The sequence below is a fragment of the Homalodisca vitripennis genome, chromosome 7, assembly GCF_021130785.1.
Source record: "Homalodisca vitripennis isolate AUS2020 chromosome 7, UT_GWSS_2.1, whole genome shotgun sequence".
NCBI classification, from domain to species: Eukaryota; Metazoa; Arthropoda; class Insecta; order Hemiptera; family Cicadellidae; genus Homalodisca; species Homalodisca vitripennis.
In genome coordinates, this window is record NC_060213.1 from 56487028 (window position 1) to 56511558 (window position 24531).

General features: G+C 36.1%; 1 protein-coding gene across 1 annotated transcript in view; it reads left to right on the forward strand.

Annotated features, from left to right (window-relative positions):
• LOC124365827 (elongation of very long chain fatty acids protein 7-like) overlaps positions 1-13804 on the forward strand; it is an 89233-nt gene extending 75429 nt beyond the window's left edge. Inside the window, exons 5-8 of the mRNA XM_046821876.1 lie at positions 8575-8631; positions 9436-9541; positions 11712-11848; positions 12898-13804. Coding sequence (XP_046677832.1) covers positions 8575-8631; positions 9436-9541; positions 11712-11848; positions 12898-13086 — 489 coding nt within the window. The 3' untranslated portion in view covers positions 13087-13804. The remainder of the gene's footprint in view (positions 1-8574; positions 8632-9435; positions 9542-11711; positions 11849-12897) is intronic.
• The last annotated feature ends 10727 nt before the right edge of the window (positions 13805-24531 follow it).

Sequence of the window (24531 nt, forward strand, 5' to 3'; positions counted from 1 at the left end):
GGACCAGTCCACCTGTAGCAAAGTTTAGCAGCTCTTTTATCCACAGCCGAACTGACTGGGTGAGCCTTGCAGTAAACTAGATCCCCCACCTGGAAGGGATTGGCAATACGACCTCGGGTTGTACTTCCTCCTTACTAACTCCCTAGCCCGAATGAGATTCCGCCTGGCTGCCTCCCAAGTGGCTTTCACATTGGGGAGTACCAGGAGGTGGCAGAAGATCGCTAATTTTCCAAAGGTTCGCCAAAGGGTTGTTTGGCGGAAAGCCAAATAATAACTCGAAAGGTACCGCCTTGTGACTTTCATGCTGGGCCGTATTAAAGGCAAATTGGATCCAAGGTAGTTGTTGATCCCAGGTGGTCTGATTTTCCGCATGAAAGGCAATGAGAGCAGATCGAAGATTGCGATTAAAACCGTTCGGCGTGAGAAGGCTGAGGATAGAAAGGGGAAGTAGTCACATGGCGGATTCCGTGCCCAAAGCACATTCTTTTAAAGATATTGGAGACAAACTGTGAACCATTATCGGAAACTAAGGTGGCGGGGATTCCAAAGTGTTGAAAAAAATGGTTACGAAGTGCTTGCACCGTGAGCTGCGCGGTAGCACTCCGCAATGGGAACAACCAAACAAACTTGGAGAAGGCATCCACACAAACAAGTAGGAACTTATTTCCGGGAGAGGCCCAACATAGTCAATGAAAACCTTCTCCAAAGGTTTTTCCGCCACCTCAGATGACAAAAGACCCAACTTGGTATTTTGAGGGGTTTGCTTAGCGAGCACAGTTCACAAGAACGTACTCGAGCTGCAATATCCCGGTCCATACCTTTCCAGATGAACTGATCCCTAATCTTCGCGATGGTCTTATGAATTCCTAGATGTCCGCCCACAGGAGAAGAATGAAAATACTGAAAGACCATCGGTACAAGAAAGCTTGGCAGCACTAACTTAGGTTTTCTCCGCTGCTTGTCACGGCAGCATAGAGCACCTCGGTACAGAAAATAAGGAGGGAGGGCACCTCCGTTTTAAGCTCATTGATGATAGCAGTTCAGCTCGGGATCCTTAAGTTGGTGTGGAACAATGTCCGAAAATGCCAGAGGAAAGTCTAGGAGCACGCCACAACATGGCGGCTCTGATAAATTCTGGTGGTCGTTGGGTAAGTGATACATGCGTGACAGAGTGTCCGCTATGATATTTTGGGTGCCTCGCACGTGCTGCACTGTGAACTTAAGGGCAGAAATTTGGACTACCCAGCGACCAATCTTCCCGAGCTGACGGGGGTGGGCAAGGAGCCAAGAAAGTGCCTGGTTGTCGGTTTCCATACAAAAATTCTTTATGTTCTAGGTAACGCCTGAACTTATTAATTCCAAACACGACAGCCAAACATTCCAGCTCATAAACAGAACAACTCTTCTTCTCACAAGGGGTTAACGTGCGTGAAGCATAAGCTATGGGCTGCCGGATACAATCTACTTCTTGCGATAAAACAGCAGCAACGGCTAAGGAGGAAGCATCAGTTTGCAAGACGAACTTACGACCGAAATCAGGCATAGCCAAGACTGGAGGCTGCATCACTGCCTCTTTCTTCAGCTGCTCAAAAGCAGTCTGTTGCGCTTCACCCCACTCAAACTTGGCACCCTTTTTCCTAAGAGAGTTCAGAGGGGCCGCCACTTCAGCAACATTGGGGATGAAACGACGATAAAAAATTTATCATTCCCACAAAACGGGCAATCCCCTTGGCATCCTTAGGAGGAGGAAACTCCCTGATTGCCTGGGTTCTCTCTGGATCAATACAAACACCTCGAGAAGAGACAAGATGACCCAGAAACGATATTTCAGGCTGAGCAAAACTCACCTTTTCAGGATTGACGGTAAGGCCAGACTCTCGCAGCCTAGTTTAGAACTTCCTCTAGATGAGTCAAGTTCTCCTCATAACTCTCACTGTACACAAGCAGGTCATCCAGATAGTTGAACACGAACTTAAAATTTGACATCATGAAAGATAGAATCCAGGAGTCTGGTGAGTGTCTGGGCCCCACAGCCAAGCCCATTGGCACTCGGGTGAACTGGTACAAATTCCAAGGCACACAAAAGGCAGTGAGAGGTCGAGACTCGTGTTTTAGAGGAATCTGATGGTATGCCTGATTTAAGATCAAAAATGGAGATAGAAATACTTGGCCTTACCAAACCAGTCGAAAGCAGAATGCAAATCGGGGAGAGGCACGGAGTCAATTTCTATCTGAGCATTGAGCTTTCGATAATCCAGGACCAATCTGGACTTCCCATTAGGTTTCGGCACTAGAAACGCTGGACTGGAAAAATTTGAGCAAGACGGCTCGATTACCCCCACTCTTAAGTAAATCATCAATCATATTCTCAGAATTTCCATCTTGGGCGGAGCAAGCTTTATATGGATGGGGAACGTACAGGACGGGTGTCTGTAAGACGAATCTCGTATTCCAAGAGATTGGTCGTGCCCAGTTTGTCAGTTAGGACTTCAGGAAAACTGGAACAAATCTGATGTCCTCAGCCTCTTTCGGCGTAAGATGTCCAGTTGGTCAGGAGGAGTCAAGCTCTTATCTTCCATCTCTAAGGCAGCAGTCCCACGAGACTCGACATCTGAAAAGGGAACGAGCACCCGCCTGGCGAAAGCAAAGAAAACATGGACTGGAGGCCAAATCCAAAATCATGCCAGTTTTTCCGATAAAATCTGCTCCCAAGATGAAAGGAAAAAGTCAGGTCCTTAGCCACCAAAAAGCTCCAATCCCAAGAGAAATAATTAATTTTGATGTGAATCTGGGCACTACAGATAATAGGTAAAGGTGTGCGTGAAGCAGTCCAGCAGATAAGTGAACTAGGCTCAACCTGCCGTATTAGCCCAGAGGATTTTAGATCTTCAAAAAACGACAAAGAAATCAGGCTGCGTGCTGACCCAGAATCAACCAGGGCCTTCTGCACCACATTCCCCACAAGTACATCCAGTTTGTGGGCAGGTTGAGCGGGCAGCCCTTACTCCCTGCGCAGCCAGAGCAGCAACCTCCCCTCTCGGCCAACGATGATAACTGTCCCCAAGTCTATTTCTTTCTGTTTTCTTTCTGTTCTGTATTAAACCAGCTACCCCTTTACCATCAAAATCAGGTACATATTTGCCCTCAAAATTACCTTTACGGCACGAGTCGGGCTTACTCGTCCGCAAGCTTACTAGTTTTTTTTATTAAGTGGACAAAACGGTCCTAATATGTCCCACTTGCTTGCAGCCATAACAGGTAGGTGCTGCCTACGGGAAGAGAGCTAGCCTGCTAGAGCTGCAGACTAGCACCGGAGCCATGGACCGGCCCCGGAGGCAAGTGAGGAAGATGCCTCGACATGGCCTCCCTTTGATCATCCGCATCCTGAACCCCTCTAGAGATGATGGAGAGGCGGTCCAAATCCGCAAAAGATGCGGGACGGCTACAAAAAATCAAACGGGAGCGTTCTTCAGGTTTAATGCCCTCCAAAATAAGGCTCACCAACTCCGTTTCGCTCAAGCTCAAGCGCAACACCCGGGCTACATCCCGTATCTCCCCGACAAAATGGCTCAACGTCTCGTCTGGTGCCTGAGGACGATAAACGCGTTCCACCCGCAAGCGCTCCCTAAACCCGAGCAGGTACAAAGAACTCCAAGATCTCGGTTTGGAAACTGGTCAAAAGGTGGCACCTCTCTTAAGGCAGTCTAGAAGGCGATCAAAAAGCGGCCTTAAGGAAAACTGCGCTAAAAATCTGCATAAGCATGGCATCTGTCATACCAGGAAATTCTCTTAGCTTAAAAACTTCCAGAAGGAAATGGATAAGTAAATTAGTGTCAAGCCCATCAACTCTGGGGAAGTGTTGTAAAACACTCCCCAAAGGATGGGGCAGTTTGCCAAAGCTAGAAAAGGAAGGCACAACTATAGATGATGCCTCACCAGCCGCTTCAGGAGGGCCACTACCCATCGGAGACATAGTAACTCTGGGAGGGCTCGAAAGAAAGAGCCGGTGGATGGTTAGCAAAAGTAATGGTAGTGGGAACCTCCGTTGGAGTGACAGCGGTAAATAGTACCCCCCCTTCTCTTTCACCGAGCGCACCTCACTCAAACCATCTAAGGCTTGTTTTAATTTGTTACTGGCCGAAAAAAAAAAGCCCAAACTTTTAATATCAGAGTCTAAACTAGGAGCTGACATAAGTAAAACTATTCTGTCACGCCAATGTAAAAGCTGAGATGCCAATCTAGCCTTTGCTGACCCGGACATGGGAAGTGACTCAAAATTAATATCGTCTTCTAATTCCTCCATTCTCGGGTTTTACAAAACTCAAATTCTGTGTTAATTTTGGAACTCTGCATTCCAGCTGCGGTCCAACGCTATACAAGCCCGTAATTGAGCTCTTAATGCCCTCACATCTCCCTCGGGCTTCTGTCCTCTACGCCAGGACCTCAAAAACCAACTCGGGCTTGCGTAGATGTTCAGGCACCAGGGAAAACGCCATACCAAACAATTAAGACAAATAAATACAACAATAAACAACAAAGCGTACGCAACAATTACATTAGTAACCTAAGTGGACTCAACTCACAAAAGGCTTACACTGACGAGGGTCCAAGTGAAGAACTTAATACCTGCTACCTAATAGAAGGATACCTGCAAATATATCACTAACCACAACCTACAAACACAGAAGCAATAAATATAACAAAACAACACATTGATAGGGGAGAGAAGTAGAGTACAGTTAGATAAATTTAGCGGTTAAGCAATTTAGAGTCCTTGCTCCCTGCAAAGGGTAAGTCTGCAGGAAGCAAGACACTAAAACCAATTCCACCCGGTATCCTGTGCTAGGGCGAGCTCCTAATGAAAAAAAAAGTTGTGTACTCTAACCTCCCCCTACCTAACACTAACCTACACCAACAAACAAAACCAGAACTGAGAGACAGCTGAGAGAGCAGCTAACCACGCTCTGCTACCATTGAAACCGTACATCGCCGCTCGCACACCCACAGCAAACCATCAGGGAAGCGCGCGCCCATGGTGGCGAACGGGATGCCGGATCAAAACAAAACTAGGCAAAAAAAGAACACCGTGGTCAGTATACTCAGGTTCATTTACTAAGGACACAGCATAGGCCTATCCAGTCAAAATAAAAATATATATATATTATATACTATAAATAAAAAAAAATAAAAAGTGCCTGCAGTAGTATACCTCAAACAATCCTTGTCAGGTGCACCTGCATACAAAAATTAGAAACGCCATAATTTGAAACAAGAAATGCCAATTCCACCCGGTATCCTTCGGCTAAGGGCGGGCTCCTAATGAAATCCAAGAAATAACTAAATAATATCTAAAACTAACTTAAAATTAAATAACAAAATATAAACTATATAAATGGCAACAATAACAATAACAAATAAATAAAGAATATGATCAGGGTATCACAGATGTTGACTAGTAGAAATGTCCATCATGGTGGCCGTCCTTCAGCAGAGCGCAAAAAGCGAAGGTTCTCTGCGACCACGCATGATGGAGAGATGACAGCAGAAAATCAACTCATCTCCTGGACCTCATCAGTGAGGGGCCGTAAACTTAGCCGCACATGTCAGAAGGAGAACAGCTCAGCAAAACTAACAAACACTTAAATAAACAAAAAATTAAACTGGAGCTACTCCTAACTTGTACACCACGGCTCGGAGTCTCTACCACACTCTACCGGAAAGGCCAAACGCCTTCAAAAGGTCAGTGGGCTTTGCAGCCAATAAACCACACACACATACACTATATAAAACACACATGAGCCGGGGAGATATAGGTATTGAACCGGCTCAATACGTAGCCGCTTCAGTTGATGCATAACGACAATTTATCAATAAAAATCTTTTTTTAGTTGCGAAACATTCATCATACAGAGTTTTATTACCTTCATTCTTTAACACCTTAATTAAACCGCCTACAGAAGATACGAAAAAGTGCACTGAACTTTTACCATTCAAGCGCATCTATAATCAGGGCCGTACTCAGCTTTGGCGAACCCCGGAAAAATATTCGGCCGGGCCCCGTTATGTCCCGCTGTTCGTCGACAAGGTTCGTTCAAGTATATTTTATTTTCTAAAGAAAATCCTTGACGGAGCCGAGTCCCCGCGACCTCTCTCACACACTAAACACCTCACTTCAAACGTCTACCACATTAAAATGTACACTTATATTACACCAAAAACATTTTTTTACAATTTGGGTAGTATTCACCCATGTATTAGTTGAGCAAAAGAGAAATATTTTTGTGTTTTGTGGATTTTTAAAACCAAAAATATGAAGAAAACACAGATTTCAGTTTAAAATTTAAGCATTCTCCACTTTAACTGTTTACTATTCAAAAATTAATTACAGTAAAAAGAATTCTTATATAAACGTGTTGCGGGATTCGGTCCAGTCCCAGGAACAATTGTCCGAAAAGCCCGGTCTCAGTACGGGCCTGTCTATAATCTATACTTTTTGTAGTATATTTCTGAGTACTAGAATGTTGTAGTAAACAAACTCGTGTTTAAAACTAATTTCTTGATTAAAAAATAATGCATTATTAACATTACTTTTGTACGTTATTTTTATTATTTTCTGGAGTCAAGTTTATTTACTCAAACTGCAAATTATTGGTCTGCATTATGACAACTCCATACACACCGCACCAACCAGATATAATCGTTATGCCTCAACAACTTTTAGTATCCAATTCACCATTTGAATTTGTACGAGGAAAGGAAATTCTATTCAAATTCTCGCATGAATAAACCCTTACAAAGAAACTGAGGACTCTTTTAAAGCGTTATTGAAATGCAACTAATAAGTCAAAGCGTTTATTCAGTGACAGAATGCTTTAATGGCGAATAATTATTTTTCACGATTCAATTTGGCTGCTCATAAAATATTACAGGAATCGCGACGACCATTGTTTGTAGTTTTCTTGTGCGATAATTGAAACACTGCTTTCCAGGAACTGGGGTTTGATAATAATTCCTCGTTTTTCTCACATAAAACAAACTCAGAAATCTGAAGAAAAAAATTCGATAAATCTGAAACATCACAATTCTTGATTTTTAGTAAGGAAGTCTTTTACATTCTGATTGTAACAAGTTTCTTTATAGTGAGTAGCTTACAACTGACATTCATTCAAATTTCATTACTGGATTTATAAACGTATTTGTGACTAAAAACACGTCAAAACAAATAAACAGGTACATAAATATTGGCCATCGATAGAAATTATAAGCAACTAACTTATAGAACATTCTAAATCAAAACTACTTCATATAGGTACTACTTTTGCAAAGTAAAAATTTACTCTATGTTTTTTAATCAGAACGCAATTTTCCAATGTCCATAAAAACTTAATATCTCAAAATGTTTCATTTCATTACATTGCAAGTAATTTCAAGCGAAATTTATTCCTATTTATTTACGAATACTTTTAAATTTATAGAAGTAAAAAAGTGAACCTTTATGTGTGAATATGTTTACAACAATAATTTGGGAATAACTAAATATAGTCCACTTTTTTACAATCTATATGGTTGCAACAATACAAATTGCAATCATAAAAAATCCAGTACCGAAAGATTTATACAAAAGCCTAGTAAGATTTCAAGATTATGAACTTTCTGTTTGTGTTTTAAAATGTTAAGATTATATTAACATGCCAACATTGAGTGTTATTGTGTCATCAGTGTTGTGGAACTAATAATGCATCTTCCATTTGACATTTTGAGATGACAGCCTCATGTGAAATATTCCGTCCTTCCCAATAAGCTAGAAGAAATGTTTATTATCCTTATCTTTAGATACAGTTATCATTATCGACTTTAAAAAAAAATAACTGGTCGTTCTTTCACACAACCTAAAAGAAACACACATCAACGGATAAACTATTAAACATGTGAAATTTAAAGGTTGTTTCTGTTTTTAAGCCAAATTGTAGCGTTGGATTTATAAGAAACTAGCTGTTGCCCACGGCTTCGCACACTATTTTCAAAATTGAAGTCCTTATACTACCTAGTAAATGAACTTATGATGTAATATCATGGAGTCTTCGGAAATTTTCCAATTATTTAGGTTTCGCATGAAATCAACCAATCCAACAAAGTACCTTATCGCAAGTATTCATAAAATACTGAGAAATACGTTTCTCCTCAAGATAATCGATCATAATATGTTTATTTCCTAATTTTTATATTTTATGTTTTCATCGTTGCGAAAATGGTTACCAGCAATTTAATTTTTAAATCAATCTTGAAAAGTTCATCCATACTATATTTTTGTCAACAAATAGAAAAGAGCGCTAACTTAATTTTTTTGTTAGAAATTTTGGAATAATAAAAGTGCCCTTCTCTTGACATTTTTGAGTATTTATAAATTTGAGTGGTCACAAAGGTGTCATGTAAAATTAATTAGGTTTTACGCTGTGAATTATTAAGTGTTATTTTAAATTTAAATAACTAAATCATTTTAAGATTTGTGTTGCTGACTTTTCTGTTTCCCTTTTCTGAATAGTTAATTTATAATTATTCTTGTTGATGTTTCAGCTGTGCACAGCGATGTGGCATTACACTGTTCTCAAATTCATGGATTTGGTCGATACGGTAAGGCAATATTTTTATAACATTTTATTGATTTATTCGCTTATATAAATCAATATCAATTTGTGTTTAACGGTAGTACGATATCATTTTGACCTTTCATACATCAGCTGTAAAGTGTATAGTAATGGTTATCTCTAATTGGTACAATGATAGCGTTAAATACAGTCTGATTTATTGGGAGTGCCTACAATATAGTAAATGCAATTAGTGTTATTTGAAGCGCGCGCATTTCTCGAGTTTATGAAGACTCTTCAAGGAGACATCAGACTATAACAATACATTAATACACTGTAGACTACAATAATAATTACTTCAATAATAACTATATTGTTCTTTGAAGACTTAATAAACACTTGCAGGATGCAATTTAAAAGGAATCCAAATATGCAACAGATTTAATCTATTTGCGTAACTTTAAAATAGCAGAAACTAATTGGCTTTACCCGTGTTTATCTCTTTGATAATCTTTCAAGCATTACTTTGAATGCATTATGCAATAGAAGCACAGTCCTTAGCGAGATTAAAGCAAGTCTCTCTTAAACACACCCACTTGACGTATAAGTAAATCTTTATCCAGATAGCTTTTAGAATATTCCCGGGTAATGTTTATTAAGAGTCTTCAATGACGGAATGTAACCTTTCGAGTTTTCAAGGATAAATATTCTATCTGCACATTCCATTGAGCATTAAAGAACTAGTAAATGAAGTATCCACTTGGTTCAATCTCTAGACACGACAAGTGTAGTATTATTGCTACAATTTCATTACTTTACTCCAATCCAATTTATGTTTCCAATTATGTAGGTGTTCTTCGTCCTTCGCAAGAAACAAGATCACGTGACTTTTCTACATGTCTACCACCATTCCGCCATGGCGCTGTTCTCTTGGGCGACCCTCAAGTACCTCAGGGGTAAGGATACTAAAATAAAAGAAGAGTCTTAAGGTATAATGTTGCTAAGAGCACATTAAAACTCATATTCTGAAATAGTATAAGGCCACAGTACTTAATATGTGTATGTTCGTGATTAACACCACTTTTCTTATTTATACTAAATACGTGTTTTTATAATATTGGTAAGGATTGTCGCGTAACAAGCCTCGCTAAGGTTGCATGCAACATTTTTAATCTATAGCTTATTTCATTCCCAAGATGTTCTGCAGACAAACATACCTCATAATATAAAAGAAATGTTTACACCCTCCGACAGATAAAAGGTCAATTGTGTCACCTACTGAGTTATGGGCTTCAAAGAGGCTCAATCAAATTCCATGGTTGGACATGCACCATCTTAGAAATGAAGTTCCAAGCAAAATTTAAAGACTACAGATGAAATCTTTCTCGAGATATCTTCCAACATGATACACTCACAGTGTTGTTTATTGTTCAAGTTTCATAAGAGTGTATAAATAATAAAAGTCCGCTGATGTAGGGAGGGTACTACAACACAATAGTGCACTGAAATCAAATCTTATCACGCCTTTCAACGTTCACTCTTATTTTGTTCTTTTTACTGTATAAGTCACATGTCATATGACTGTACTCGGTATTTTTATAATTTTTTATTCTGAGATTTTCTCTTTGCCAGATCATGATTACCCATAAGACGAATGTGAAAACTATTTGCTAACGCTCCGCCAACTCTCATGGAGTAACATGAACCATCGAACTCAGTGTTGCCTATAAAGAAATGAAACGTCATGCAAAAATTGTAGGTCTACTGGTCACTTCGTTTTCTTGATATCTTCAGGAGAGAAAGCAGCAATGAAATTTTTTCAACCTCTCGACTGATATGCTTCGCTAACGTTCAGCCAACGACACAAATCTTAATATTAAAATTGTTGTTAGGTACAAAATACTACCTTAGTTAATTTATCTAGCGTTACATTGAATTTGCCACCTTTATTAATCCTCCAGTAACCAGGTTGTGAGTATCGCCTTTCAAACAATATTTGTGGAAGAGCCGGTTGCCGCAAGGTTTGGATGTGATTGAGAGATAGCGAGAGTCCAAATCCTATCTGTGATCGTACCACTTCATATCAGTGCCATCTATCTTGTACTCTATCCACTCTCCTCCTTATTCTGTTTGATAAGATCCTCGCACAGGCCAGTGGCCCATGAGGACGGTCAGAATCAGACTTACAAAGGGAAGGGCCTTTTCTTTAAAACAATGTTATAAGAACGAGGATTTACTATCACTCGTTATATATACTTTATTAGAATGGAATTATTTATTATAAAATAAGCACACCTTAATGGCAATAGTAATTATTTATTCACCGCGCAAAATTCTACTATATTCTCACACTTATAAGTAAATACACAAAGTTGGTTAGAAAAGGATAGATTATCGCAACATAATGAATAAGAATATAGAATTATCCATTGTTCTTCTATAAAAGGCTTTCCTAAGTTGTATAAATTATTGATTACAAGTTTGTAAATTTAATAAAGGATAATGATAACTTTTTAAATGTATTTTTTTGGTAATACACCTAAAATGTCAATTCTTTGACTTAAACAGTGTTTGTTTAATATGTTTTTAAATTTAAACTCAGGTGGACTGAAGAAAAATCAAGATGTAGAAGGAACTTTCTGGTGTAAAATGTTTAACTATTTCTCGAATTTTCGATTCTCATCCTCCATGCTTTGTATTTTTAATACTTAGGCCAACCTTTGTTCCATTGTACCTTTAATACGAAGGCCCACTTTTTTACCTTTGATGTGGTACTTACTTAAGTGTTTGCTGCCCCTTCATGTCCTTGCTCGCGCTACTATCATCCGGCAAGAAGCTCTTTCAGAAATTTCCTCGAGGTCTTCTCTACCTTCTCCATCATCGATCCATATTTCTTCACCACACCTTTTAACTGAAACCCTCTTGTGCCTTAGCTAAAGAAGTAATCACTCCCATTACTCAATGGCAAGTAAGTCACAGACTTGTGTCAGGGGTGGAGGTGGGGACAAGGGGCTTCGGCCCCAGCACGTCCCATTACTCAATATGTACTATCGACAACGTCTCTTCAAATTGTTCAGTGTATTTTTCTATTTGAACCTAAACTAAGTTCACCATTGTTCATGACAGGTGAGCAGGCCGTTCTGCTGGGGTTCATGAACGCCCTAGTCCACGTAGTTATGTACACATACTACTTCCTGGCAGCCTTGGGAGAGAGAGTCCGCAGATACCTTTGGTGGAAGCGGTACCTCACCACCATGCAGATTGTAAGTACCTACAGTAATAGATAAGTAAGATAAATCTTTACACGTCTAATCTAGTAATCCTAGTTTAAATATCCTAAACCATCATAAACGTTGAGAGAATACAAGGTACCCACATTATTGAACACCTTATATTCAGCCAATTCTTGAAAATTTGAAGATGCAAAATAATTTAAGAGTTGTATTTCATGAGAAGGTCTACTGTGAGAGTTTGGTTTTTGAAGCACATCTTAATTTATCTATATTAAAATAGCCTTTATGGATTACAAAGAAAATTTACCTTTATTTGGTCGCTAGTGGGCCAAAATCTCTAATTACCGTAGTCGGTACATTTTACAACATAATGTATATTTCCGAAATAAAAAAGAAAGTTATTTCCAACAATATGTTTCAATAAACAGTTAAAATTTATTAACACATAGTTATATTTCGATTAACACAGGTACAATAACAATTATTCTACTTAATAAATCTTTTTTTTAATGGGGCCTTACTCTCTGTCCACTACGGGTTATATCAGTTGTCTGGACCCCTCCAGCCCCAATTTTCTTGGCTACATTCTTGCTGCTCGATCCAACCAGACTTTGAAGAAAAGTTTCAAAATACTCATATATTCTACCCTAACCTTGTTTATCTCATAGTTAATAACTGGGTTGAGTTGAACTATTAACCAAGACGTGGAATCAGGTGATTGCTCCCATTGGCCGAGACAATTTCGGCCTGAGATCACGTGATGACCTGATTGGTCGGTATAGCGTCTCCTGTACGCTTCCAGGCGGCAGTCGTTCCGAATATAAGCCTCTATTGCAAGCTGTAGATTTCACGAATCCAATTACAATATGTAAATTACATCTTCAGTGAAGGTTTGTCTGTTGGGTGGTGGAAGTTATTGATAATTTGGCATCGATTCAAATATTTGGCGTTTGTTTATTATTTTGTTTTGGAATAAAAATCGGAACTTCAGACCATTTTAAGGCAAGTGAAATAGACGGTGCTAGTCCAGATGCAAGTGTTAATGGAGGATAATACTAACCTGGTTGTATCTTATCCAGGGTCAATTCGTCATCGGAGTGCTCTACCTCTCGTCTCTGATCCTGATGAGGTGTGACTTGCCGCGCATCTTCACCTACGTCTGGGCTAGCCAGATCCTCGTGTTTCTCGCTCTCTTCATCAACTTCTACATCAAAACCTACGTGAGGAGGCCGACCACAGAGCAACGAGTGAGAGGGAAGACGGAGTAGATCCCCAATAAGGTCTCCAACACATAATTTATATTGACAACTTCATCCTTATTGTTGCGATAAAGATGGAAGTTTAAGAATTAGCATTCCGATTGATGGCATTTTGAAATTTTCGTAAGTATCGAAACTTATTTCTGACAGGCCAGACATCTTGATTTGAAGTAATAATCTGGAGTCATTTTGGTCGTCTAATCTATTTTGCTAACGTTCAGTGTACATTTGAACTTTCTAGTAAGATGTGTTATAACTGATTTCCTCCACAATCAGTCAGAATCAATTCAGCTTAAAGAATGCTAGCAGTTTAGTAATGATATCTAACTTTGCTATTCAAGATAATGATGGGTTCCCTTCCATTGGTGTAGGAAGGGAACAATAATTCTACTCTTAATAATACCTACTACAATAATTCGATACTCTTTTATTTCCTTCATTCTATACACCTACTCAGCTCCTGAGGATAACGTGGTAAACGTAACACCGGTATAATTGCTAATCCTCCAAATAAATTAAAATTAAATGTATATAATTATTTTGGTCGTAGGCCTATTTTAAAATAAATTATAAGTCAAACTAAAACTGTATAAAATATCTGTGCACTTAGTTATTGATAACTAATTACTTTTTATAGCAAAGAATGTTCTAGATATATTTCTTATTTATAAGTAAGTGTTAAATAATGTAAATAATTTTAAAAAATGTCTATAAAAGTATTTTAATAAAAAAACCTGTCTTTTTTCTTTCCTCTCCTCTGCTCAATGTACTATTATCATAAGTAACTGTCTGAATAAATTAATAATTAACTTACTTAGATGGTTTTTGAGTAAGAATTTACAGACATTACGTTACATGGAATGAATAAAATAATATCAAGGTTTTGTTACACTTTTCTGTTTTCATTTATACCCAATGATATTTATTGTTTTTCGTCTCTGGTTTCAACAATATCTATCCTTGATCGATAAATAATTCAGTTGATTGATAAATAGTTTATGGCCACATTTACTGATGGCTGAGAGAATAAATGTAAAATCTGTATAATTGATAATAACATGATATTGGTAATACTGATGATTTACTTGGCAGCGTTTTTTTTTTCAAAGAAATGAAAGATATTATGGACATCCTTCAAAATCAAATGTCAAGATGCAGCATTTTTGTCATCATTTACCAGCAGGAGCATGTATATATATATATATATATATATATATATATATATATATATATATATATATATGTCTATATACGTATATACATAAATATATTTATTTATATATATATATATATATATATATATATATATATATATAAAGAAGAAAAAAGTCGTTTGACAGGTATTTGGTCTTCCGATCATATGTTAGTTTGCTTATTTAAACGCATATGTGACAGATATGGCCAAATACAAAATAATTGAATCAGAAAAAATAAGGGCTCTGTGGTGTAATGGGTTCGACTCCCGGCGGAGCAAGTACCTTTTGTGATTCAATGTTTATTGAAATTATATAATTGTGTGTGTGTGTGTGTGTGTGTGTGTGTGTGTGTGTGTGTGTGTGTGTGTGTGTGTGTGTGTGTGTGTGTGTGTGTGTGTGTGTGTGTGTGTGTGTGTTGTTAAATCCAAAAAATCTCATATAATATCCAGTCATTATTTATAAAATTACTACTTATATTGGCCAAAGAGATTAATAATTCTCTGTTTTTCACTATATCCAGACATCATAAATATTATCTGACTCGGTAAGTTGGTCAAAGAGATTAATCATGATTTATTTAATAACTTACTTCATCTTGCCATTATACATATTATCTGGCAGAAATTGTCAAAGTGATTGATCATAATTTATCTATTCTTTATTCTGGCATTATACATATTATCTGCAGAATATGGTCAAAGTGATTAATTATGCTTTATTCATTTTTTATCGATACTTGTTAATTTTACACATGAATTTAAAAAAAAAAAATGAAAATATACAAAAATTTGATTATTGTTGGGTGTCTGCATTGTATGGTGGCGTTACAGGTCTGGGTTTGAATTTAGGTACTATCTCGGGGGATTCCCATTGCAATGGCCATTTCCGATCGGTGCATTCCCGTGCTCAGATCACTTTAGATGATTTGGTACGGGAAATACCGATCATAAATGTTCCTGGCCAGAAGTACGGGGTGTGCCAAAGGCAATAAAAACATCCCTCGAGATAGCTTCCTTATACAACCTCAGATCACGTAGGCGTACTCTTCATAATGTCTGGTCAAAGTGATTAGTTTTCTACTATTATTAGGACTTTGGCTAAATCGATTTAGCTATTATGCATAATAACTGGTTAAAGTCATTAATTTATCACTTTGACTATTGAATTTCGTCATAATGCGTAATAACCAGACAATGACTAACATACGTATATTATACACTCAGAGCGTAGACTTGAGTATATGGGCCACAATTTACGTGTAGAATTAGTCCATCCACATGCTGCTGGTACTATTTACTAGCGTCCTTATGTATCTAACACTGGATAATTTACTCATCACACATGTAGTAGCACATTTTCTCTTGACAAACGCATTCATGTTAAAAACGTCCATCTATTCTTGTCCTTGTTTAAAACCCCTTTAATGACATTCAAACATATATATATATATATATATATATATATATATATATATATATAGATATATATACAGGGTGATTCATGAAGTTCTCCCCCCACTTCTACAGCACATTGTACTAGTAAAAATAATGAAAAAATGTTATATAAACATAGGTCCGAAAACGCTTCGTTAGCGAGTTACAGCTAGCGAAAGATTTCGCCTGAATTCCTGGATAAAGAGTAAAATAAAGCCATACTGAACTTTTGGAAAGGTTAATTAAGTAATGAAATATCGTGGATTCTTATGTATTTTTACCTGATAAAGCTAATAAAATAGGTTTCAGAACTGTACCTGTAGTAGTTTTTGAGGGATTCAGGGTTAAATGCAAGAAATTGGGGCACGAAACAAATGCTTTTTTAAGTTTGATGTACAATAACTTTGTTTAAATTGGTAATAAATACATAAAATCAACAAACATTAATTGTAGAGAATTTAATTCTGCGAGAAATTTGATATAATCAAAGTCTAAAATAAAACAGAAATAAGTACCAAAAAAATCGATTTTATTCAGTATAATACATTACTAGCTGTTAAAGAAATACCGTACGGTATTTAGTTAAAATAAAACAAAAACAAAATGTTTGTTCCTTAATGATGAGATAAATTGAGAAAACAAGATTAACTGTTAAATAAATTTGTTTGTAAATAAAAATATCATGTTTTATTACGTTTATTACATCAAATGTTCGAAAATAAATGAAGCAAACATTTCCCCATTATTGTTTACTAATCATCGAAATGCAGTTTTTTGTTTTATTAATTTCTAAGTTGGTAACGCACGAATAACAGCTGATCAACAATGGTATTCTGTACTGTTACGTTAGAACTGTGTATTAGTGGTGTGTTGCAAGCTACAGCAGGAGATCGGGTTCTGTGAATCGTGTTATTAAATGCAATTTTTCTGTGAGTTATAATTCGATTGTTTTTTATTCAGCGAAAAAATGCCTTACTTATTTTACATCAGAGGAATACGCTGATATGGTTTTTATTTTGGGTTTACTGTAATGGTAATGCTAGAGCTGCTGTAGAAGAATATGAACTACGTTACCCTAATAATGGTAAAGGAGGATTCCAGATACCAAAACAATTTCAGGAACTTTTCGTACTCTTCGGGAAACAGGAATCACTACCAAGTACTAGAACCAATTACGAACGAGCTGTCCAACTTGATGATGATATTGTTATTAATGCTGTTCATCGCAGTCCAGGTGTAAGTACACGACGTAATTTCTAGTCGGATAGGAGTTTCGCAGTCAACGGTGTGGAGGTCACTTAATCGAAACAAATTTTATCCGTTTCATAAACAAAAGGTTCAACATCTACAGCTAGGGGATGGTCCGCTTCGCTTGGAGTTTTGCAAGTTTTTGAATATTAATAATCAACTCTACAAGCGTATTTTGTTTACGGATGAGGCACAATTCACTCGGGATGGTGTCACATAACTTGCACAATGAACACTCAATGGGCAGAAGAAAATCCACATGAGGTAGTGGAACAGAACTTTCAACACCGATTTAGCGTCAATGTCTGGTGTGGCCTTTTGCACAATCGGCTGATTGGACCTTTCATATTAACCTGGACGCCTAATTGCTGAGTTCTATTTGCATTTCCCTTCAAGAAGAGTTGCCGCAGCTGTTAGAGATGAGAATGTTCCTTTACATCTCAGACAAAATTTGTACTTCCAGCATGACGGAGCAACCTCCCCACTTTTCACGTGCCGTTTCTGCTTACTTAAATCATCAATTTCCTGGACATGGATTGGTCGTGGAGGGCCTCACCCTTCACCACCAAGATCACCAGATCTATCTCCATTGGATTATTGCATCTGGGGATGGATGAAAGACATTGTATACAAGACAAAAGTGAATTCTCGTGATGAATTAATTGCCCGTATTATGGATTCGGCTGTGCAGATACAGGGAAGTCCTGAAAAATTAAGAAACGCAACAAAAGCAATACACAAACGTGCTGCAAAATGTATTGATAATGATGGCCTCATTTTCGAACATCTATTATAAAAAGGTTGCGTACGGTTGGCCCAACCTGATTAATTTTGCTTAAAACTAGTAATGTATTATACTGAATAAAATCGATTTTTTGGTACTTATTTCTGTTTTATTTTTGACTTTGATTATATAAATTTTCTCAGAATTAAATTCTCTACAATTATTGTTTGTTGATTTTATGTATTTATTGCCAATTTAAACAAAGTTAATTGTACATCAAACTTAAAAAAGCATTGTTTCGTGCCCCAATTTCTTGCATTTAACCCTGAATCCCTCAAAAAACTACTACAGGTACAGTTCTTAAACCTATTTTTATTAGCTTTATCAGGTAAAAAATACATAAGAATCCACGATATTTCTTACTTAATTAACCTTTCCAAAAGTTCAGTATGGCTTTATTTTACTCTTTACCCAGGAATTCAGGCGAAATCTTTCGCTAGCTGTAACTCGCAAACGAAGCGTTTTCGGACCTATGTTTATATAAACATTTTTTCATTATTTTTACTATTACAATGTGCTGTAGAAGTGGGGGGAGAACTTCATGAATCACCCTGTATATATATATATATATATATATATATATATATATATATATATATATATTCACTTCGAGTGTATAAAAGCAGAATACTATATATATATAATAGTATTCAAATGTCACATCGATTTACAAATCAGGCAAATAAATTTCTTTTTCCTTATTTTAGCATCTTGTGGCACAATGCGATTAAAACACAAATTTCATATTTGGTACACTACCATGATTTCATCTTATTTGAAATTTTTCTATTGTCTATTGAACTGTGATTCTAAAAGCATATTGACAACATTGTTTACAATGGTAAAAGCTTGTTGAGATATTTATATTATTAACTTTCAGATTTACGATTAAAAATTTTTCATAAATCTTTGATCCCCTCCATTATCATTAAACAACCATTGCGAAAAGGCGCGGGTTATTTTGACCAATTTACAAGAATTTAAAACTGTTAGAAAATACCTATTATTTATTCAAACCAACACTTCGTACATTTATATTTGTTTCAAAGTAGGAATATGCAGAACTTAAATATAGAACCCTATTCGTGATCAGACTTTCTAGAATATTTAGGGGTTGAGACGATGTTTCAGATCTAACCATGAATACCCCCGGCAATCATTGTGACCACATCATAACAAACCATTGGCTCAGGCAGCACTAAACATTGGCTGATCAGATTATGCGTGACCTTGACATTACCGAGTGGCGTACGATGCACCTGTAGCTACGAGTGCTTGAGTCGTTCTGCAAATTGATTTTCTGGCACTTAACCAAACAGATATTTCTAATGAATATTTCTTCATTTCTAATTAACATTTATCAGCATGATGTATACATGGTAATGCAATTGTATACAGTATTATCGGAATTAACTTATTCCATAGATCATAATAAAGCATTCCATATACATGTAATGCATACCGTAAGTATTTATTCCTTTATAGATAACGGTTAACACATTGTAATAAAACACTCAATACAATAAATATTACTTGTAAAGAAAAATGCACCATAAATTCTGAGCATTCAGTCGGAAAATAAACAGTGCACTTAACCCGGGAGTCGGGGCGCCTAGTCTCACAGACCCGACTAAGATATATTTTTTGTTTTGAAGTTGGTAGAAGAGACCTTCAAAGCCCAAGTTCTGTGTAGCTGTCTAACCCTAGTCACTAGTCAACGCCCGCATGTGGTTGGATTGAAGTCACTTACCTATTTCTAGAAAATTGCAGTTCGGGTCTGTCAGACTTGGCGCCCCTACTCGTGTAACAAAATTTGACATTGGTTGAATTTTTATAAAAACTGTTTTTTGTTGTTTCATAAAGATAAAAGCATTGATTTTATGTTTAAATAAAAGAAACTATTTTGTTAATATTATATTAGTTTTATTTGAGATTTAATTTTAAAATGGCTGATGAACAAGAACAAGAACGAATTAGACAAATTCTGAACGAAAGCTTCGCTAGCTCTGTTGAAGATGTAGTTATTGACAACTCAGATAATGATGAGGAGGACATTGTTCAGGATTTCATGGAACAAACAGACACTGAGCAAGAAGGGGAGTATAGTGAAGAGGACATGGAAGAAGATCATCAACATGAACAGATACAACCAAGGTTTCCCTGCTACATCGTAAAAGACAGAATAACACGGTGGAGGATTCACTACCCTCCAGCACGATCAGTAAGGACCAGGCAATCAAATATAGTTATCTACCAGGTGTAAAACCCTACGCTAAGAATGCAAAAACACCTGTAGAGTGTTGGGGATTTTTTCCTATGTACCTAAAAAAAGAAAAAAATGTACTCTTAGCTTCGAGTATGCATCATGATGATGCAATTGATGTGACAAACAGGTGACGCCAATAGTTACTGATATAGTAACTTTTTATAACTCAACCAAAGGTGGAGTAGATACTCTAGATGAGTTGTGTGCAACCTATGATGTTGCTCAAAATACAAGAAGATGGCCAATGGTAATACTCTTTTCTCTGTTGAATGTAGCTGGAGTGAATTCTCAAATAATATACATTGCTAATAACAATCTTGACAAAACTATTCGAAGAATTTTATTTAAAGGAACTCGCACTGGCTCTATCATCTGAACATCTTCAACGAAGGTCTCTGCAGAAAAATCTCCCTACTGAGATTCGTCAAAGACGGCAAGAGGTTGCTGGGACTTCAGCTCAAGTCGAAAAAGCAGACGATTTCCCACCAGGAACTAAAAAAAGGTGTTATTTGTGTAAAAGCGACAGCAAAACTAAGTATATTTGCAAGTACTGCCGAAAGTTTATTTGCCTTCGCCACGCTGAACATTCGTGCTCTCTGGATGGCAAGCTACAGTGCAACAGTAAACTTTCTTCCCAAAGTTCCATTTTATTACTTAATGTCCTTTAGAAAATACAATTTGAATTTGTTTAATATACTATTAAGTACATTTTTCATTCTCAATTATTCAATTTCAATTTCAACTAGATGACCATTTTTATTTTTAGAGGACATTTTTCATACCACTACATAAATTTGAGTCATGTTTATTAAATGTATATAATTATCACAAAATGTTTTATTTTTTATATTTAGTATCTTATAAATCTTTAATAGGAACTACTAAATATATAAAAATTAATAAAAAATTGTTATTACGTTATTAGTGTTAAATAATCAATAATATAATAATGGGTCTGTCAGACCCGGCGCCCCTATTCATGTTACAAACTAGGGCGCCCCGACTCCAGGGTTAAATATACAGTAAAATGTTTGTAAGCCTAAAATAAACATTAAACGATCCCTTTAGTCATCATTATATTACTAATGGTTGCACAACAACTGTATTATATTTATTTCAGGGATGTTAACAGCTGTTTATAGCTGATTAATACAGTTACTATATGGGACGCCTAGAACCAGTGTCCTTTATTCATTTTTTTCAAAATTAAGATTTTTATCATCTGTTTCCTAGCATCTCTATTGAAAACTACAAGTTTTTAGAACCTAATCGTCCGTCTTAGGTGTTAAAATTTAATTTAAAAAGAATTTACAGTTCCAAAGTATCTCTTTTACTATAAACAAGATTCAATGTGCTGTCAATCTTCAGAACCAAAATTACCCTTATTCTAACTTGCCTGCAGAGGCATTAGTCCTCTCCAATTCCAAAGTGTCTCTTGTTCTTAACATTTTTGCTGTCATATACGCCAATCAAAAGTCTTACTATTCCTCACGTTCTGTTGATTTTTTGGTACCTGAACGTTTGGTTTTATAGTGGTACAACTGCAATCAGCTGGCTATGAATCATTAATATTTTTGTAACAAGTATTATTAAGTAGATTTACAAAGTGGTTTGAGTGATCTTTTAATCTTGAAAAACAATTGCAGCTGAATTTGATAATTTCTTCTTTGACTGTTGGGTTGTTCAAATCTAGATGTAAGGATAGCTTTCATTGGATACTTATCAAAGTATTTTTCTTGACAATTTTCATTGGTACCTTTAAAGTATCTCAAGATTTGAATTGCTTGCTGTGCCCCATAACTGCACGCAATATGTTCATACAAGTTTTAGGATAATTTTATATAATAGTAACTTTTTCTTCAAACTGAGTTTTGATTTAAATCTGAATAACCAATTCATTTATTTGTTTTTAAATTTAGCTGCTGTCGCTTCGTCCAAATGTGGGGTTTTCATGTAAGCCTTCTTTCTGTTCAAGTGCATGCCTAGATCATTTATTTCAGTTACTTCTTAATTTTGTATAATATACTAGTATGCCACACCTTACCAAGTGCTTGACTAACATCTAAAAAGGTAAAACAATAACTTTTATTTTATAAGCACTCCCGTATCATTTCAACTACTCTATGGACGTGTTCAATTTGTCATGTTTCGCCTAAAACAAAACTGATGAGTAGGTATTTATTTATTTATTTATTATTATTTCAACGGCATCCGCCAATATACAATAATTTCACAAAAGAGCATTCAACAGTATTAACATCTTTATCGTTTAATGATTATAGTCTTCTCAGAAGAAACTTCCCAAACAGTTTTGAAATAATTGGTATGAGGCTTATTGGTCTGTATGAGGTTAACTGGGTCATAGGCTTTCCTGATTTTGGAATGACAATTAGCTGGGCTCTTTTAAATTGAACTGGTAAGTGTCCCAGTCTCAGTATGGCGTTAAATAACAATGTTAAGAATATAATCACTTTTCTTGGAAGTTCTTTCAGTATTTTTCTGGTAAGAGTCATAACCAGGAGACTTATGAGGATTGTGCTTGTGAGTTATAACTGAGTGAACTTCAGATGGTTTGAATTTTCGTAACGGGAAATCGAGTTGAAGTGGAGAATCTAAATACTTGCTTATTTCCTCTTCTTTCGTTACAAAGGCGTCATTTGGTTTGAAAACATTGGTCAAATATTTTACAAATAACTCATACTTTTCAATGTTACTTTTCACCTAGTTTCCATCAGTTTTTAAAATAGGGGAAATGGATACCTTGGGCTGCTTAATTCTTTTAGTTACTTTCCATAACAAACTTTCTCTAGCTTTTTTTTCTGAGAGAGACTGGATATACTTTTCAGATGTTGAACTGCCCTGTTGAAGTCTTCCTTACCATTTAGGTTTATAATGTTTTGCTACTTTCTTCTTAATCTTCTTTTCTCAGCGATTTTGTTCTTGATGTAGTTGATAACCCCATCTTGTCAACTTTTGAAGAACGGTGTAAGGGTGTGGCCTCTTTGACAGAACATTGCAAACAATAAATAAAGTAGTCAGTAGCATTTCCTAAATCCTCAACATTTTTCAAAGGAATTTTCCAATTAAAATATTTATTTAATAAATCACAAAATCAAACTTAGTTAGAAAGTTTGTGATACATTTCACGTTACTTTTTTAAAATACTTCTGTGCTTTAATTACTATATTCAGAGAATGATCAGGAGACAGATCAAGATAGAACTTGATATCTTTGCAGTTTTGATTAATACCTTTTGTAACAAAAACTCTAACAAATTTTGAATTTTTCACATATCAGTTGCCCAGTATTTAGGTTCACCCGTAGAAAGATGATTGTTATGATAATCATTTAGAACCTTTAATAGTTATCGTCCTCTACGAGTGGCAAATCAAGAACCCCATTCTTGGAATTTCACAGTATAATCACTTCCTGCTATAAATTTATGCTCTAATGCAGTGAAAAACTGTTCAAATTGTTGTTTGGTTATAACATGTCTGGGAGGACAATAAATTGCTGAAAATCTCCCAAACCAAATAAATGGCCTAACCAATTTTCAAGAACAATACTGGAAGCTTGAAGGTGATTCTTTCTAAAGCTGGGTAGTTTATAATGTTTAATTGGCTTCAACTAAAATGGCACTACCCCCATTGGCCGTGTTGTCAGGATGATCAGTATTAGAATAATGTATAGTTAGGGATTTTGAAATAACTAAATGTCTGTGAAATGAATTTCTGAAATAAGTAAGACGTCTAAATTATGTTTGGTGATAAATAACTGGACTTCTTGACTATACTTAGTCAAACCATACTTGGCATTCCATAAAGCAATTTTTAGAAGAATATTCATTTTAGACAAGAACAATAGTATTCAACAGATTAAGTAACGTTCTAATCTGTTTTGCTTGTTTAGATAAAACATTTTCAAATGGTTTAAAAGATTTTAAAATTGTTTTGGACAAACCTTCAGATTCATCTATGTGTTCGTTAGAGTCTTGTTCCCTTGAAGGAAAACTGTCATTTCTGTGATTATTCTGTACTGCTTGAGCAAAGGTTTCAACTTTTGGCAAAACTATTTTGAGAGGATTGGTTTTGGTTAACATTAGTTGGGTTGTTTCATCCAGAATGATCCTGGTTGATTTCAAGTCTTCTTTCTAAGGGAAAGGAATTGTTTGTTTTGTATTTATCTATACATAGGACAACCTTTGTAGTTAGCCAGATGCTCACCAGAGCACAAAACTACTGAAGGTTTATTGCAAACTTTTGTATCATGATACAGGGAGTATTTAACACATCAAAATTTATTTTGAAAGTACGATTTAAATTAGTATGAGCATGACGTTGGCAACGTTTACATTGAACAAGTTTCTTATTTTTATTAAGTGGTTGAAATGAAACTTCAGTGTTTAATAAATACTGAATTTGAAATATTTCTTTATTGCAATCACAAGATTCCAAGCCAATAAAAAATAGAGACATTGACTCTATTTCTTACATTGATCAGATTTCTTACCTTATGACTGTAGTCTTC